This window comes from Rhinopithecus bieti, unplaced genomic scaffold, assembly GCF_001698545.2.
Source record: "Rhinopithecus bieti isolate Rb0 unplaced genomic scaffold, ASM169854v2 scaffold_32422, whole genome shotgun sequence".
Taxonomy (NCBI): Eukaryota; Metazoa; Chordata; class Mammalia; order Primates; family Cercopithecidae; genus Rhinopithecus; species Rhinopithecus bieti.
The window spans coordinates 2,537,074-2,552,590 of NW_016814631.1; the positions used below are offsets into that span (position 1 = coordinate 2,537,074).

Consider the following 15,517-nt stretch of genomic DNA (forward strand, 5'->3'; position numbering starts at 1 on the left):
TTTTTTTTTTTTTTTTTTTTTTTTTGAGATGGAGTCTTGCTCTGTCACCCAGGCGAGAGTGCAGTGGTGCAATCGCGGCTTACTGCAACCTCTGCCTCCCAGGTTCAAGCGATTCTCCTGCCTCAGCCTCCCGAGTAGCTGGGATCACAGGTGCATGCCACCACACCCTGCTAATTTTTTGTATTTTTAGTGGAGACGGGGTTTCACCATGATGGCCAGCCTATTCTTGAACTCCTGACCTCAGGTGATCCACCCGCCTTGGCCTCCCAAAGTGCTGAGATTACAGGAGTGAGCCACCACACCCGGCCTTCTGATGCATCCTTTTATTAAAGCCAGAGATGGTTATTTATTCTAGAGAAACAAATCTCTGAGGTTAGAATGGAAGACAATGAAACAAGATATTTCACTTTATAATTTACCTTTGTCAAACTATCCCAGAGAATGTCAATTCTATTATGAAATTATTACTTTGACATTATATAACAAATTATTAGTAGAAAACATGTAAGCCAAAAAACTTTAAATTCTGTAATCTTCAAGTCAATCATCAATTTTCTTAGATTTCTGAAGACCTGAAAAGAAAAATAATTTCAAACAACAGCACTCAAACACCATATACATTTGTAATGAGGCACAGCAGTCAATTTTTTTTTTGTTTGTTTGAGATGGAGTCTCAGTCATCCAGGCTGGAGTGCAGTGGCATGATCTTGTCTCACTGCAACCTCCACCTCCCAGGTTCAAGTGATTCTCCTGCCTCAGCCTCCTGAATAGCTGGGACTACAGGTGCACGCCACCATGCTCGGCTGATTTTTGTATTTTTAGTAGAGACAGGGTTTTGCCATGATGCCCAGGCTGGTCTTGAACTCCTGACCTCAAGTGACCTGCCCATCTCAGCCTCCCAAAGTGCTGGGATTACAGGCATGAGCCACCACACCCAGCCCGGCAGTCAATTTTAAGCCTCAAATCTTCCAAATTTTAGCTTAATAATCCTCATTAGTTTTTTAGATTTTTGTTAGCCTTGTTTTGGGGCTATTTTGCCTTACTAGGCCTAAACAGAATATTAAAATACATTAATAATCCATACTGAGAATAGAGTATAAATGGGTTTCTCACTCCTTAGGGACATAAGTGGAAGCAACACATCCCATGAACACAGATGAATGCCCCTGGTTATCCCTGAGCTGGGCAGTTTCACACAATCATTTTTTCTCTGAGGCTAAAGTCTGTGGTTTGATCATCTCAGCAGCTTCCCGAACCAGACAAAGCAGATTTACTTTGTCTCCAAATTATTTTTCTCAGTGCTCGAGAAGAATCCCCAAGTTTCCTGATCCCACCACGAAAATGTCCTTGAGGATGAAGGCTTCTCCTTCCAGGTTTCCAGAGAAGCCTCCATTCCAGGCTCAGAATAAGTACCACAATCCCAGATGGATAAATCCCATAAACATCATCTTCCGCCTTTGTGGACCATAGAACTTTTTCTTTTCATCCAGGAAGATTTCTCCTTTGAAATAAGGCTGGAAATCCTTCACTTCAGTCCTGATGTGCTCCTTTACCACTGCAAAGAGGGGGACACCCAGCTCGTCCAATATGGGTTTCAGGGAGGACAGATCCGCAGCTTCCTCTCAACAGAGGAAACAGCCTGGGCTCCGCACAACCATAATCACAGCTCTATTCTCCGCCCCCCACCCCCCATAGCTCCTTTGCTTTCAAAGTCCTTGGTTCCTTCTCCAGAGTTTTCAGGTCTATATCCTCCAGGTACTCCAGTGCCGCTTTCTGGGACTTAGACAGAACATATCTGTGTTGGCCAGCAGCAATGCCAAGGCAGAGGCCCCCGGGGTTCCTGCGCCAACGGACCACAAGCCCACAGTGAAGAAACTTGGGTCCTGGAGGAAAGACATTTCTGCCTCAGACTCCAGCTCTCAGCTCTGCTCCTTGGGGTGTGTGTCTGCCTGGTTCTGGCCCAGCCCTACTCTCAAATGCCAGATTCAGAAACCTCTGAATACACGCTTACAAAAAGTGCCATAAATAAGATGTATAATTCTTTCTCATTTCTAGAACAATGATTACCCTCAAAACGTTATTTGTACACAAAACGGAGAGTTTTCTGATGAATGAGTATGGTAAAGAGTCAGGGTTTGCAGTCAGAATCCCCATTCTCATTCTCCAAGGCTGGGCCCAAGCAGGAGCATTCAAGACTATTCAAGCTGACTCCTTCACAATGCTTTTCAAAATAAATCCCCATTATTTTCTTTTTAAAAACCACAAGTGCCTCCTTTCTGCTGGCCTTCTCCTACCCTGACACCCGGGCACTGAGAGGCCAAACCACCTGGCCCCAAGGGTCCCAGGGGCAGGCCCCCGGAAGTAAAATTTTTTAAGAAACTGTGTGCCTGAAATTTTTCTACATTTCATCCCCATACTTATTGATAACTTGGGGTGAGAACAGAATCTCAGATTATAAATTATTTTTCCAAAAATGTTGAAGGGACTATTCCATAGTCTACATGTTTTGATTCTTATTGTTGAGAAGCCCAACACTGTTCTGCTTCCAACTTCCAAATTTTGTTGATACTATCTCTATTATTCTCTAAGACTTTATAAATCCATGCTATTAAAAAAATTTTTTAAACCATTTCCTATCATTTCAATAGAATTTTAAAAGGAAGTGAGTTAATGAGTATGTTCAGTGACTATCTTTAACTATAGTCATTTTAGTGATACATAACTCCCACTACTTTCTATACTGAGAGTCTCAACCCAAACATCTTAGGTAGGACAATTCTTTTATTCATTCTTTTTTTCCTCCTTTTTTATTCTCATTTTAGCTACCCTGTTAACTAAAAGGACAATTCTTTGTTGTCCCAAACTGTCCTAAGTATTACAGGACATTTTCCCAGTCCTTCTGCTCTTCTTCATCTGGTCCTGTTCTTGTCTTATGGTTTCCATTCCTTCACCTTCTTGAATATGAAAAATTTAAATTTTTTTCTATGCCATTCTATTTAGTTTTAGGGTACAAATCTCCTGTTTGCAGCATCTGCCAAGTCTGCTTCCTTGAAGTTAATTTCCTTACATATTCTGTAATCTTTGCAAACTCATCTATGGAGAAATCAATATCTACAGAAGTCAAGGATTCCTTGAATTATGGGAACTTTGCTATACAGAGAGGTTTTCCATTGATCTTTGCCTGGCCCTGGGTTTTGGAGGTACCAGACCAGCTAAAATATCAGTTTCTTGGACTGCGGTCCTGACCATGTAGTAATATGAATTCAGACCCCAGACTTGAGCTAGTATGGACCATTAATCTCTAATCTCTAGCAGCTGACCCTTTTCTTACCATAGTTCAAGTAGATGGCAAGCTTCCTTCTAGCCTCCTCAGGTCAATGAGGGGATGTTTTTCTAGTTATCATCTTAGGGTCAAAGGGTTCTTGTGGTAGATTTTATTTTTCAAAGGTAGGTGTACTAATGCATATCCAGTCCCACATGCTCTTCCTTCACTGTGATGTTCCTCCTCTCCTCCATCAAGAGGTGAGATCTGTGTTTCTTTTCCTGAAACCAACTCCCTCAGCCAATCAAAAAAAAAAAAAAAAAAAGAAAAGCAGAAACCACACTATGTGATTTCCAAAGCTAGGTCATAAAAGTGATATGACTTCCACTTGGCTCTCAGGACACTCACCTTTGAAATCCAGCTACCATTTTGTGAGGAAGCCAGGTGACATGGAGAGGCCACATATAAAGATTACAGCTGACATCTACAGCTAAGGTCTCAGCCAAGAGCCAGTATCAACCACCAGACATGTGAGTGAATAAACCTTCAGGAGATTCCAGTCCTGAGCCTTCAAATCTTCCAGCTGAGGCTCCAGACATCCTGAAGCAGAGCCAAGCTGTCCCTGCTGTGCACTGTCCGAATTCCTGACCCACAGAATCCATGAGCACAATAAATGGTTGTTTTATACCACTAAGTTTTGGAGAAATTTGTTATGAAGTCATAGTAACTGGAACAGTACTTCTTTGTGACTCCCAGTTTTCAGCAGATGGCTCAACGGTGGCTTTCTCTGTGAACATTCCTTCATTTCAGGCACCTGGGGATTTCCTTTTCTTTGTTCCTAGCTTAGCCACATTTCCATAAATTATATTTACTCAGCATTTGAAATATACTGAAGCAGAATGGGGACCCTTCCATGCCGGCTCAGTCTGCCACATTGCCCAGAATTTCCCAGAATAGCTTTATAAATAATGACATAAAGAACTGAATAATTTATTTTTTGTTTTTTTTTTTAAAGAGTCTCACTCTGTTGCCTAGGCTGGAGTGCAGTGGCGTGATCTCGGCTCACTGCAACATCCACCTCCCAGGTTCAAGTAGTTCTCCTGCCTCAGCCTCCTGAGTAGCTGGGATTACAGACACATGGCCCCAGGCCCAGCTAAATTTTTTTTGCATTTTTAGTAGAGATAGGGTTTCACCATGTTGGCCAGGCTGGTCTCGAACGCCTGACCTCAGGTAATCCACCCACCTCGGCCTCCCAAAGTGCTGGGGTTACACGCCTGGCCAGTAATTTATTTTATATATATACATCTTAAAAAAGGAAAGAAAAATAATCCTATCGAGAGTGCATTTATTAAAGACCAGGTAACTTGTTGCAGAGAAAATACACTCAATAAAAAATTCTCTCTAGTACTCAAATAAAAGGCAGATAATATAATGAACTACTACTTTCACCAATCAAAATGGCAGGGATTTTTTTCTTTACTATTAATAGAGTAAGATGAAGTGCAAGGAAATAGGCACTCTCATAAGGTTTCAGTGGGAGTATATACTGGTGTAATATTCCCAGCAAATAATCTAGTAATATATATGTTCTTATAATTGTATATATTTTTGACCCAGCAATTCTACTTCTGGGAATTTATCCTAAAGAAATAATCACTGGCCAGGTATGGTGGCTCACGCCTGTCATCCTAGCACTTTAGAAGGCAGAGGCAGAAGGATCTCTTGAGCCCAGGAGTTTGAGACCAGCCTGGGCAACATAGTGAGACCCTGTTTCCACAAAAAGAAAAAAAAAAAAAAGAAGGCGGGCGTGTGGCTCAAGCCGTAAATCCCAGCACTTTGGGAGGGCCGAGGTAGGGTGGATCACAAGTCAGGAGTCGAGACCATCCTGGCTAACACAGTGAAACCCGTCTCCACTTAAAAAATACAAGAAAATTAGTCCGGGCGAGATGGCGGAGCGCCTGTAGTCCCAGCTATCGGGTGTCTGAGAGGTCGAGCAGAATGCGCTGAACCCGGGGCGGAGCTTGCAGTGAGTGCGCTCCGCCACTGCATTCCACGCCTGCTGACAGAGCGCGCACTCCTCTCAAAAAATAAAAATAACACACACATTACAACAAAAGAAAAAAGAAGATATCATTGATACATGAATATCAATTCCTGTATTTCTTATAAAAGAGAATGAAAATCACTCAAATGTCCAACAGCAGGTGACAAAATCATCCTTAATTTTAGGGTTGTTTGTACCAAAATAATTACCAAGTGAACATAAAGAAAGATGAATTATAGATTCATTGAGAAAAATATTTATTTATTAATAATGTCATGCATTGTGCTAGGAGTCGTAATACAACGAGGATTAAAGATAAAGCATACAGTCTATGGGAAGGGGTGGGGAGGAGTGATTAGTTCATTATGGTAAAGCTATGTTCAAATTCTATGGCACAACAGAACTTTTGCTGACCTTAACCAGACTGGAGAAGTAGGAGGGTTTTTTTTGTTTTTTGTTTTTTTTTTGCTTTTTGACAAGTGATGTTCAAGCTAAGTGCCAGAGGTTTTCACAAGTAGAAATTAACTATGGGAGAGAAGCTTGGATGTCCACTAAAATCCTGGCTCTTCCTTCAGAGAACAGTGTTTGTTCTAGGAAGTGGCTGCCTCCCTGTGATTGGAATGTGAGTGAATGTAATGTGTAACACTGCAAGAAGCTTCTAGGAAGCTAAGCAAGTATGCTTTCTCCATACTTTCTCCTTGCCTTTCTGCTGACTGGATTTAGACAAGAGTGAAATGCTGACGAATGGCAGAGTCTGGGTCCTTCTACCAAGTGAAAGCAAGCCGCTTGCTGACCAGGGACGTCTACCTTGAAATTGTTACGCAAGCAAGAAATAACTTTTCCACGTTAAATCAAGAAAATGTTGGGATCTGTTTGTCACTACAGCTAGCAATAGGCTAATACATGTGACTTTTTATTCTAAAATAATGTAACTCACTTAAATATATTCACTAAGCATGTACGATATACACATCAATGTGTCAAGTGCACAAAAAACACAAAAATAACTAAAGAGATTCTGCCTGCACAGAATTTCCAGTCCAGAAGAAAAAACAGTGGCCACTTCTACAACTCTAATACAAAGCAGTGTGTATAAATTAAATCCTTAGGAGATATATATAGTAGTAGAGGAGTTAAAAGGAGGGAGATACTACTTTCAGGGGGAGTTTCAAAAAATACTTTAAAGAAATTAGAAAATGGCATTTAAACAGGATTTAGATGGCAGAAATGTAAGTAGAGGCATTCCAGAAAAAGATATAGATGGGAAAGATGTCACAGAGAATGTAACGTAAGTACTATGGATTGCCTGGAGGGAGGGGTTCAGATAAAGGCAGTGTGAGAAATAATGAAATGATAAATTGGATGAGATTACAGACAAATCTGAATGCTGGACAAAGTGGTCTATATTTCCTTGAGTAATGCAGTACCACAGAACAGACGTATGGTATATATTCTGAACAGAGGTATGGTTTCTATTCACAGTTATGCTTTAGAACAATTAATATGGCAGAGACTGGAACCCAAAAGAGAAATTACAAGGCAATCATAATAGTCCAGAGTACTTAAGAGTGGTCATAGTGAAAATGCAAGATTGATTATTGAATTTGGGAGATTCGGCAGCGAAAAAGGAGTCAAAGCTGACTGAGGCTGGGAATTGAGGTAACTGAGAGGATTATGGAACCATGAATTAAATTCAAAGAGGACATGCTACTCTGGAGGTAGAGGGCAACAAGGAGCTCTGTTTTAGAAAAAAGTGAGTACAGGACATCCAATGGAGATATATAATCTGGACCTACGCAGTAGGAATTGAGGTGCACAGGTCTGAAGATGAAAATGTTAACAGTTATCTATTTACACGTGAGAAATAAGGCCAGAGACTGTAATAAAGTTGGCAAAGGAGATTTGAGAGAAAGAAGAAAAGCCAGAGATTTCCTTAAAATATATGCAAAGCAGGAAGAACAAACGGCAGAGAAGGAATGGAGAGGCAGACAGTTCAGGGGAACTAGCATCATAGGAAGCATTGGACCATGTCCAATTCTACAAGTTATTGGAGAAGGTAATTATTAATAACATTACTGTAACAGCAAATACACAATCCAATTTAATCCTCAAGTCACCCAATGAAACACAGATTCCAGTCAATGACTGAGCAGGGATTCAGACCCTGCAAAGAACCCAGGCACTGAAGTAAAATGAACTTGGATTCTAATCTTAAATGTGCCCCTCAAAAGCTGCAGAAGCACAGGGTCAAGAAGAAAATAATCCTGCCTCTGACTCTCATAAGGTGAGGATTAAATTTTAAAATGCATGTGAAGTGTTCAGCACAGTACCTGACATTATAAACACTACGTGGAAGCTATTCTCCTCTTTTAAAGAATAAATACAGATTTTTCTCAATACAGTCTGTTGAAAAAAAGATAAATCATTCAAGATTCTTAAAGGCAAGATTCTATCAAAATTTTTAAATGTGCATACATCTGACTTAGCACTTCTGCTTCAAGGAATTTATTCTGTAGAACTGTTCCCCTGTGTAAGAATGTCTACTGTGGCTGGGCGTGGTGGCTCATACCTGTAATCCCAGCACTTTGGGAGCCCGAGGCAGGCGGATCACCTGACGTCAGGAGTTAGACCATCCTGGCCAACAGGGTGAAACCCCTTCTCTATTAAAAATACAAAAAAATTAATTACCCGGGCGTGGTGGCACACGCCTATAATCCCAGCTACTCGGGAGGCTGAGGCAGGAGAACTGCTTGAACCCAGGAGGCGGAGGTTGCAGTAAGTCGGGACTGCACCACTGCACTCCAGCCTGGGCAACAAGAATGAAACTCTGTCTTAAAAAAAATAAAAGAAAAAAAAAGATTGTCTATTGTTTCATTGTTTGTAACAGGGAAAAACTGAAACCAATCTCAATGAGGAATGGTCACATAAACTGATACATCTGTACTATGAAATACTCAGTGCGGACCGAAGTAAACTGATATGAATGGTACTCTCCATCATATCTTTTTTTTTTTTTTTTTTTTGAGACTGAGTCTCACTGTCACTCAGGCTGGAGTGCAGTGGTACGATCTTGGCTCACTGCAATCTCCGCTTCCCAGTTTCAAGCGATTCTTCTGCCTCAGCCTCTGGGTAGATTGGATTACAGGTGCACGCCACCACGCTCAGCTAATTTTTGTATTTTTAGTGGAGATGGGGTTTCGCCATGTTGGTCAGGCTGGTCTCAAAACTCCTGACCTCGTGATCCGCCCACCTCGGCCTCTCAAAGTGCTGGGATTACAGGTGTGTGCCACCACGCCTGGCCCTCTCCATAAGTGAAAAAAGACATTTCTCGAAATAATTCATATATGATTCCCTTATGACCAAAAAACAAAGGAAAAAAATGGAAGAATGAACACCAAATTAATTCTAGCAAGGATTAAAAAGTAAAGAAAGGCATAGACCTCTCCTTTCCAACTCCATATACTTCTGTACTGTTTCAATAAGTACTAATACATTATAATGTAATTTGAAAAATTTACAGAAGAACGTAAAAAAGGAAATGTCAGAGCATTTCTGAAGAAACACCATCGTAACAAGAGATTTTAACTCATTAACAATGTACATAACAAGTTAATAAAGAGGAGCAAGAATTCTTCTGCTTCAGGGATTATAATACCCTAAAAGTACTCACAAAATTGTTTGCATTTGTCTGGAGAGAAGTTCCAGTTTTTATGATGTCTATGACCCCAAAAAGGTTGTATGGGAAAATGACCAGTACAATAGAAAAGACTACCTATGTTACACAAATAATTTCTAGTATTTTTAACTCCTGGTGAGAAAAGTAACACACACACAAACTATACGTAAATCAGAAATGGTTCAAAGTAAAGTTGGCAACAGAAACAGGGTTGTAACAATCTAACTGGGTTAGTTTCCCATGTCCCACTGCATGGCTGGGTGCAAGTGTGGGAGAAGGGAGACACAGGGGTAGGCAAGGGAAGAAAAGTAAACACATTCCCCCTCACTCCAGTTTAAACCTAGGAGGGTCAATCTGTAAGGGTGTGTCCACTTAAGGGATAGATATAAGTACTTACTTACCAGAAGTAAGGGGCTGGGGTGCAGAAAGAATACACAGATCCGGCAGGCAGACCCGCTTCCCTCAATCTCATCCCCCGACCCCGCCTGGTAGCCTTCCTCAAGTCCTTAATGCCCAGGCCTTTCTGTCGGGTCCCATCATAAAGTGCATCTAGAGCATCCTCAGAGTGACCCACGTGCCTCTCTGAGCCTCAGTGTCCCCTTCGTGGGAGGGAGTGGGACTAGATGACCTGCGGACCCGACCTCCCATCCAGCCCTGACCTGGCAAGTCCCCTGGCCCTCCCGCTCCTTGGCCAGGGCTCGTCCTGAGACGGGCCAGCGGTCCGCACTCACTGTGCCCGCAGCTGCACCGAGGGGAGGGACTTCTTTGCGATCCTGGCCCTTGGGGCCCAGGTCGGAGGCTCCGGCAGCAGGGGTGGCTGGGGAAGCGGGCACAGCGGGCAGTGTGGGAGCCAGCGGCAGGCCGGCGCCCACCCAAGCCCCCGGCCCAGTCCGGCTTTGTCGCGGGGCTGGACAGGCGGTGCAGGTGGCCGCGAGCTCCCACGTTCACCGCTCCTAGGGTGAGCATGCCCCGCGGCCAGCAGCCCGGCGACGCTGGGCCCGGCCCGGCCAGCGTCTCCCGAGGCTGCAGCCCTGCCTGCCCGACGCGCACCAGTTGCTAGGCGCCCGGGGACTCGGGCCTCAGTTCCATAGGGCAAGGGGCCTATGTTAGGGTTCAGGGCCATGATGGCTGCTTGGACAACTTGGGCAGTGGAAGCCACCGGGACTCCTCGACCAGCACTAGTGCCTCTGCCTTCAGGTCACTGCTGCCGGAGATGGGGGTGAGGTGGGGGAGCGAGCTGAATCAAGACTGGGTGAACACTGGTCAGTGGTGACACAAGGTGAGGTGCCCAATGGCAAACAGCACCAGGCAGCCTGTATAGGGCACGGAGGGGGTAGTTGGGCAAGTTTGGTGTAATTCAATTTTCTGGGTTGTTTGCACATCAGCTTGTGTCAAAGACTTATTTTTCAGGTTCAAAATAACCAGGCTTTCCAGAGTACTGATGAGCTGTACCTTTCAAATGTTAGCCAGTTAATACCTGACTAGCTCATATTACAGGTAAATGACAAGGACGAGTTCCCTCACCAGTCGGCCAAATTCCACGTTCTGACTCCTTTGTTTTGTTTCCTTTGTAAAAGGTTAGGTGTGTGTGCCCTCTCTGGCTTGGACATCTAGCACCTTTTGCACAGTGGGTCTTAGCATCTGTACTCTTGCCAGGTAGTTATCATATAAAGCCTCTACCTTCATGACTTGACTCCCCACTAGAGCTGCAAGCTTATCCCTGGTAATGTGGTTTCAGATCCCACAAAAACTCCTGAAACTGCTCTCAACACACTTTTCTCCATTCTTATTAAGCGCTACACTAACCTTTCCTAGGTCATTTGGTTACTTTTTTAACACTCAAATTAGGCCTGGAATTGTAACACTGGCCCCACTATTAGTTATGTGATCCTGGGTGAGGGAAAGTTAACCCACCTAACAAGAACTAGGCTGCATATTAAAAATCACATGGAGTACTTAATTAGAGAAAAGTCTAGGGCTCATCCCAAAACCAATTACGAATTCAGTTCTGGGGTTGCAATCAAAATGGAGAAACACTAACCTAGGATTATGTGGATCAAGTGATACATTGGCACTCAGCAAGTGATCAAATGTTTATTAAACGGTCTCCTCTTTAGTTTTGCTATCACACCCCTACCTGACACTTCAGGTGACCAAATTCTACCTCTTCTGTGAAACTTTCCAACCTTTACAGCATGAAATATCTCCTGTACTCTCCTAACATGGTTTTCTAATATTACAAATCGTTATTCATGCAATATGCAATTTCTGAGTCCTCCAAAGTAAATTATATATACAGATATATATCCATAAATCCACACTCTACCCCATTCCTCCTTTTGCCATCCCCCATCACCAAATACTTGAGGACTACAATATGCCAGTAACTCAAGTCTCAAGATTTTAAATGGCTATTTCCCTGATGAGGTTAGATTCCCTTAAAAAAGTGAAGTACCTACAATGCACCAGGTATTGTTCTAAGCGCCAGAAAAAAGAAAGCTAAGACTCAAACCTTACATTGGAGAACAGCTGGGAAAAGCAAGTCAACAGTTTCAGATAATAATTAATGCTATGAAAAAAGGTGATATAGGAAGACGTGTCAGAAAAGACCTTTTTCCAGAATGAGAAAGCCAAGTACCCAGACCTGGAGGCTGAAGTCACTCTTGAACATAGAATATAACTGGGGAGCCAGAAATAAAGTATCAAATGGGCCTCCCCATTTCCATGCCCTAATTACAGGGACCTGTAAATATGTTACCTTATGTAGCAACAAAAGGGACTTTGTAGATGTGCTTAAGTATTTTGAGAAGGGGAGATTATCCTCAATTATTCAAGTAGCCCAATGTAATCACAACAGTTTTTATCTTGAGGGACCCAGGAGGAAGATCAGACGATGTAAGCAGAGATGCCACGAGCCAAGAAATGCAAGGGGCTCCTAGAACTGGAAAAGGCAAAGAAAAGTTTCTCTAGCCTTCAGAAGGAACACAGGCCTGCCGACCCCTTGATTTGGCTGTGAAACCTGTTTTAGATTTCTGACCTCCAGAAAAGTTAAAACAAATTAAGTCATTTAAGTTTATGGTGATTTGTTACAGCAGCAAAAGAAAACTAATACATTCATTTAACAGTGAGTGCCTACTACATGTCAGCAAATGGGCAATTAAAAGGCCTGGCCTTAAAGTTTACTACCTAACAGAAGGGAGGCACACGTATGAGAGGAATGTGTTAGCTCGTTGACACCAAATCTGTAAGGAAAAACAGTGGGGGCGGAAAGCTGTCATCTTCCCATGGAGGTGGGCCCAAAGACACCAGACACCCGCAAGAGGCTCTATCACATCCTATACATCCCCAAGGCATTCATTTCACTGTATCTGTTGCCTGTCTTCCCACTAGACCCACACCTGAAAGCAGAGGCTATTTTCCATAATTCACTGTTGTATGCCCACATTAAGTGCTGAAGCTATACTGCACAGCAGCATTGAGCACTTTCGAGCTAGGCACTGCTCTAAGCATTTTACATGACCTGTAACATTTAATCTTCATTAAAATCCTATGAAATTAGGCACAATTATCTCCATTTTGCTGATATGGAAACCGAGACAGAGATAATTTATTGGCCCAAGCTAACAAATATGTGGAGACCGAATACGAACCCAAGCAGTCTGGCTCCAAAGCCAACACTCCTAATCCAGCCAACCACAAATGAACCTTCAAAGAAGTTACTAGGTTAACACTGGTTAAAGGCCACTGAGTCCAAGAAAACTTTACAAAAAATGAGATAGCTAGGGGACGATCCACTAGAGAAAGCCAGACCTTAGAAGGATAAACAACAAACATATATGAGGTGAAATCTTGTAGAACCTACTGGGTGCCCAGACCCCTAAGGTTGGTTAGGCCTTCCAGAGGATCCCTTCAAAGCAATGACATTTATAAGAGGTGAGTTTCCCAATCAGGTGAATCTGTTTTTGAACAGGTTCCACCAGCTCATGAACATTTTCATACCTATTACTGTTCCTCACAATCCTCTTATAAAAGCAGATTGGTTATCCCACTTTACTCTCAAGAGTTCTGCGTGGGAATCCCGGTTCTCTGCAACCCCTCCCACATTTCCCCATCCTCTCTGGCCCCAGGCCACACAGGTTATACAGTCAATACTTTGCCCACTTCATTTTAGGTATTCCTACACAATCTTAGCCCTCCCTGACCAGCTGAAACAGTTTTACTACTTTGGGTGATAATGTATCAACGTAGGTTAATTGACTGTAACAAATGTACCACTGTGGTGGTGAGGAGTCAACAGGGGGAGGTTGGGCACACGACAACTGGACATGCGGGTTGGGCGACACTGGGCATATGGGAACCTTCTCTACTTTCCAGTTTTACTGTGAAATGAAAACTGCTTTTAAAAGTAAAGACCATTAATTTAAAATAAAATAAAAAAAGCTTTGCTAAGTATCACTCTGTACATGAAGTGCTTATTCCTATTCCAATGAAAACTTGCCACATTTCATGCACCCACCCATCTGCACCTAGATTAAGTAAGCAATATGCCATCTGTACAACTTCATCCCATCATTAGTCTTAATTCTGACCCTGCAGAGGCCACTGATGAAGAACTCAAAGAAACTCTATTTGTCTAGCAACTTTTGAATATTAAAAAGCAATAAATAACTGTGGTGCAGTAGTACCAAAATAATTACTAAGGGAGTTGTTTCACAGTGCATCAGACCTTTGACACAACTAAACGAGGACCACAAAAATTTTTACTTTCATTCTATATACTTCATGTTATACTCTACATTGTTCACTAATCTAGATGAGACAATACATGAAATATAAAGGAGTTATTTATAAAATACCAAAACCTTTCAAGTTTTTGCCCATTAATTTCACCAGATGCTTTGAAACAATCTGTATCCCTGGGCACAAATTTCATTTTTTCCTTCATAATAGCCACAGTGTGTAACAACTATTAGTAATTCACATAAGTATGGCAAAAGATACAAAACAAGAACACAAAAATGGAAGGCAAAAGAAAAACACATTTATATGGTAGTTTATAAACAAGCAAAGGCCCAAGAAATAAATTTTAGAAACTGAATTCAATTTTTTCCATAAACCAAAGTTGGATTACCGTACCTACAAATGATGTGCAAATGCTTGTGAAACAGGCTTAGAATAAACCCATTTTGAATCACTCAGCACAGTTAAAAACAAAATCTTTTGTAGAGAAAAGCCTTTTAAAAACCTAAGAGAGATGTTTTTCACAGACTCGACCCTGATTTTGCACAAAACAGGCAGTTGATTTGGCTTAATTTTATCACACACCAGACTTACCACAATAGTTATGGGAAGACAGAGGCAGACTAACAACAAAAAAAATCACAAATACAACAACGTATTTCATTTTGAGAGCAGGTACTGTTTATTAAGCTGAGACTCGAAAAATAATCATGGTAGACACCTGAAAGGAAAAAAGTAAAACCATTAGAAAACACCTTAGCCGGCTAACAATTAACATAGACAGTTAAAAAGTTAACTATTGAGTTTACATTTTTAAGATCACCCAATTTCCATCTTTAAAAACTCCCCCAAACAGGCTTTTCCTTTCCTCCAGAAAGGTCCTCAAAAGCTAACCAACTGTAATCATTAAGTAACAAACCAAATGTAATCGTTAAGATAGTTGATCCCGCTCCCCACAAAAGCACTGATTAAAATTCAGACCTCCCTCAATATTTAATGGGAAAAGTATTCAAGATTACCAGCACTTGCACTCTAGCGTTAACTCGACATTTCTCAGGATGAGGTCTCTCACCTTAGTTCATTCTTCTAATAAGCCTGTTGATCTGGTCCTCCCTGTTGCCAGCATCTCCACCTTCTACAAAATGGGTGGTCTTTTTCTTCATTCCACCTCGTGGAGAAGATAATTTGAAGGGCCACAGGAAGTTATTTGCCTCTTTGAAGCGTTTTCCAACAGTATAGATCTCATGAATCAGATCCTCCATGCAGATGATGCCATATTTACCAAGAGATCGAGCAATCAAAGCGTTATCTGTCAAAGCAATTCGCTTCTTATTGATTTTGCCATAACCACGCTTGTAGATTAGCTCATTTACTGACTTCAGATTGGGGTACCCCCATGCAATATATGGTTCTACAATCCTCAGCATGTTAATCGAAGCCTTGTTGAGGTTCACAAAGGTTCCATTGAAGATTTGACGAAGGCGAAGAAGCTGCAATACCTTTCGGACCTTTGGGCTCACGCCATTGATACCTCTGATCCTGATGACAAACGCCAATTTGGGTTCAGCAGGTACATAGAAGTTGCCAGCTTTTCTTGCCATCCTCGCCATTCGAATTTCAGTTCTGTACATCTGCCTATATTCCTTGTGATAGTGCTTCGCTTTTTCATAGATAAGCTTCCTCCTTGCCTTTCGAAGCATCTTTTGGGCAAACTTCTTTCTCAGGCGCTTGACCTTCAGCTCTGCGAAATTCCTTCGCTTTTTCTTAAGGGTTTCTGGCACAGCAGGAACCTTCT

At 42.1% G+C, this 15,517-nt stretch overlaps 2 protein-coding genes and 1 pseudogene across 6 annotated transcripts in view; all 3 read right to left on the reverse strand.

Annotated features, from left to right (window-relative positions):
* Positions 1-10,018, reverse strand: part of CUNH8orf89 (chromosome unknown C8orf89 homolog) — a 63,009-nt gene extending 52,991 nt beyond the window's left edge. The window contains exon 1 of one of the 5 annotated variants that reach the window (XM_017851607.1): positions 9,714-10,018. In XM_017851607.1, coding sequence (XP_017707096.1) covers positions 9,714-9,948 — 235 coding nt within the window. In that variant the 5' untranslated portion in view covers positions 9,949-10,018. The other 4 variants (XM_017851610.1, XM_017851611.1, XM_017851612.1 and 1 more) reach the window with 4 other exon arrangements.
* LOC108515038 (redox-regulatory protein FAM213A pseudogene) lies at positions 1,200-1,898 on the reverse strand (annotated as a pseudogene).
* Positions 10,019-14,001: 3,983 nt separating the features above from the next.
* Positions 14,002-15,517, reverse strand: RPL7 (ribosomal protein L7). The gene is made up of 2 exons (XM_017851614.1): positions 14,795-15,517; positions 14,002-14,443 (listed from the first exon to the last, which is right to left on the reverse strand). Exon 1 carries the CDS (start codon positions 15,420-15,422, stop codon positions 14,796-14,798), a length of 627 nt encoding a protein of 208 aa, XP_017707103.1. The 5' UTR covers positions 15,423-15,517; the 3' UTR covers positions 14,002-14,443; position 14,795.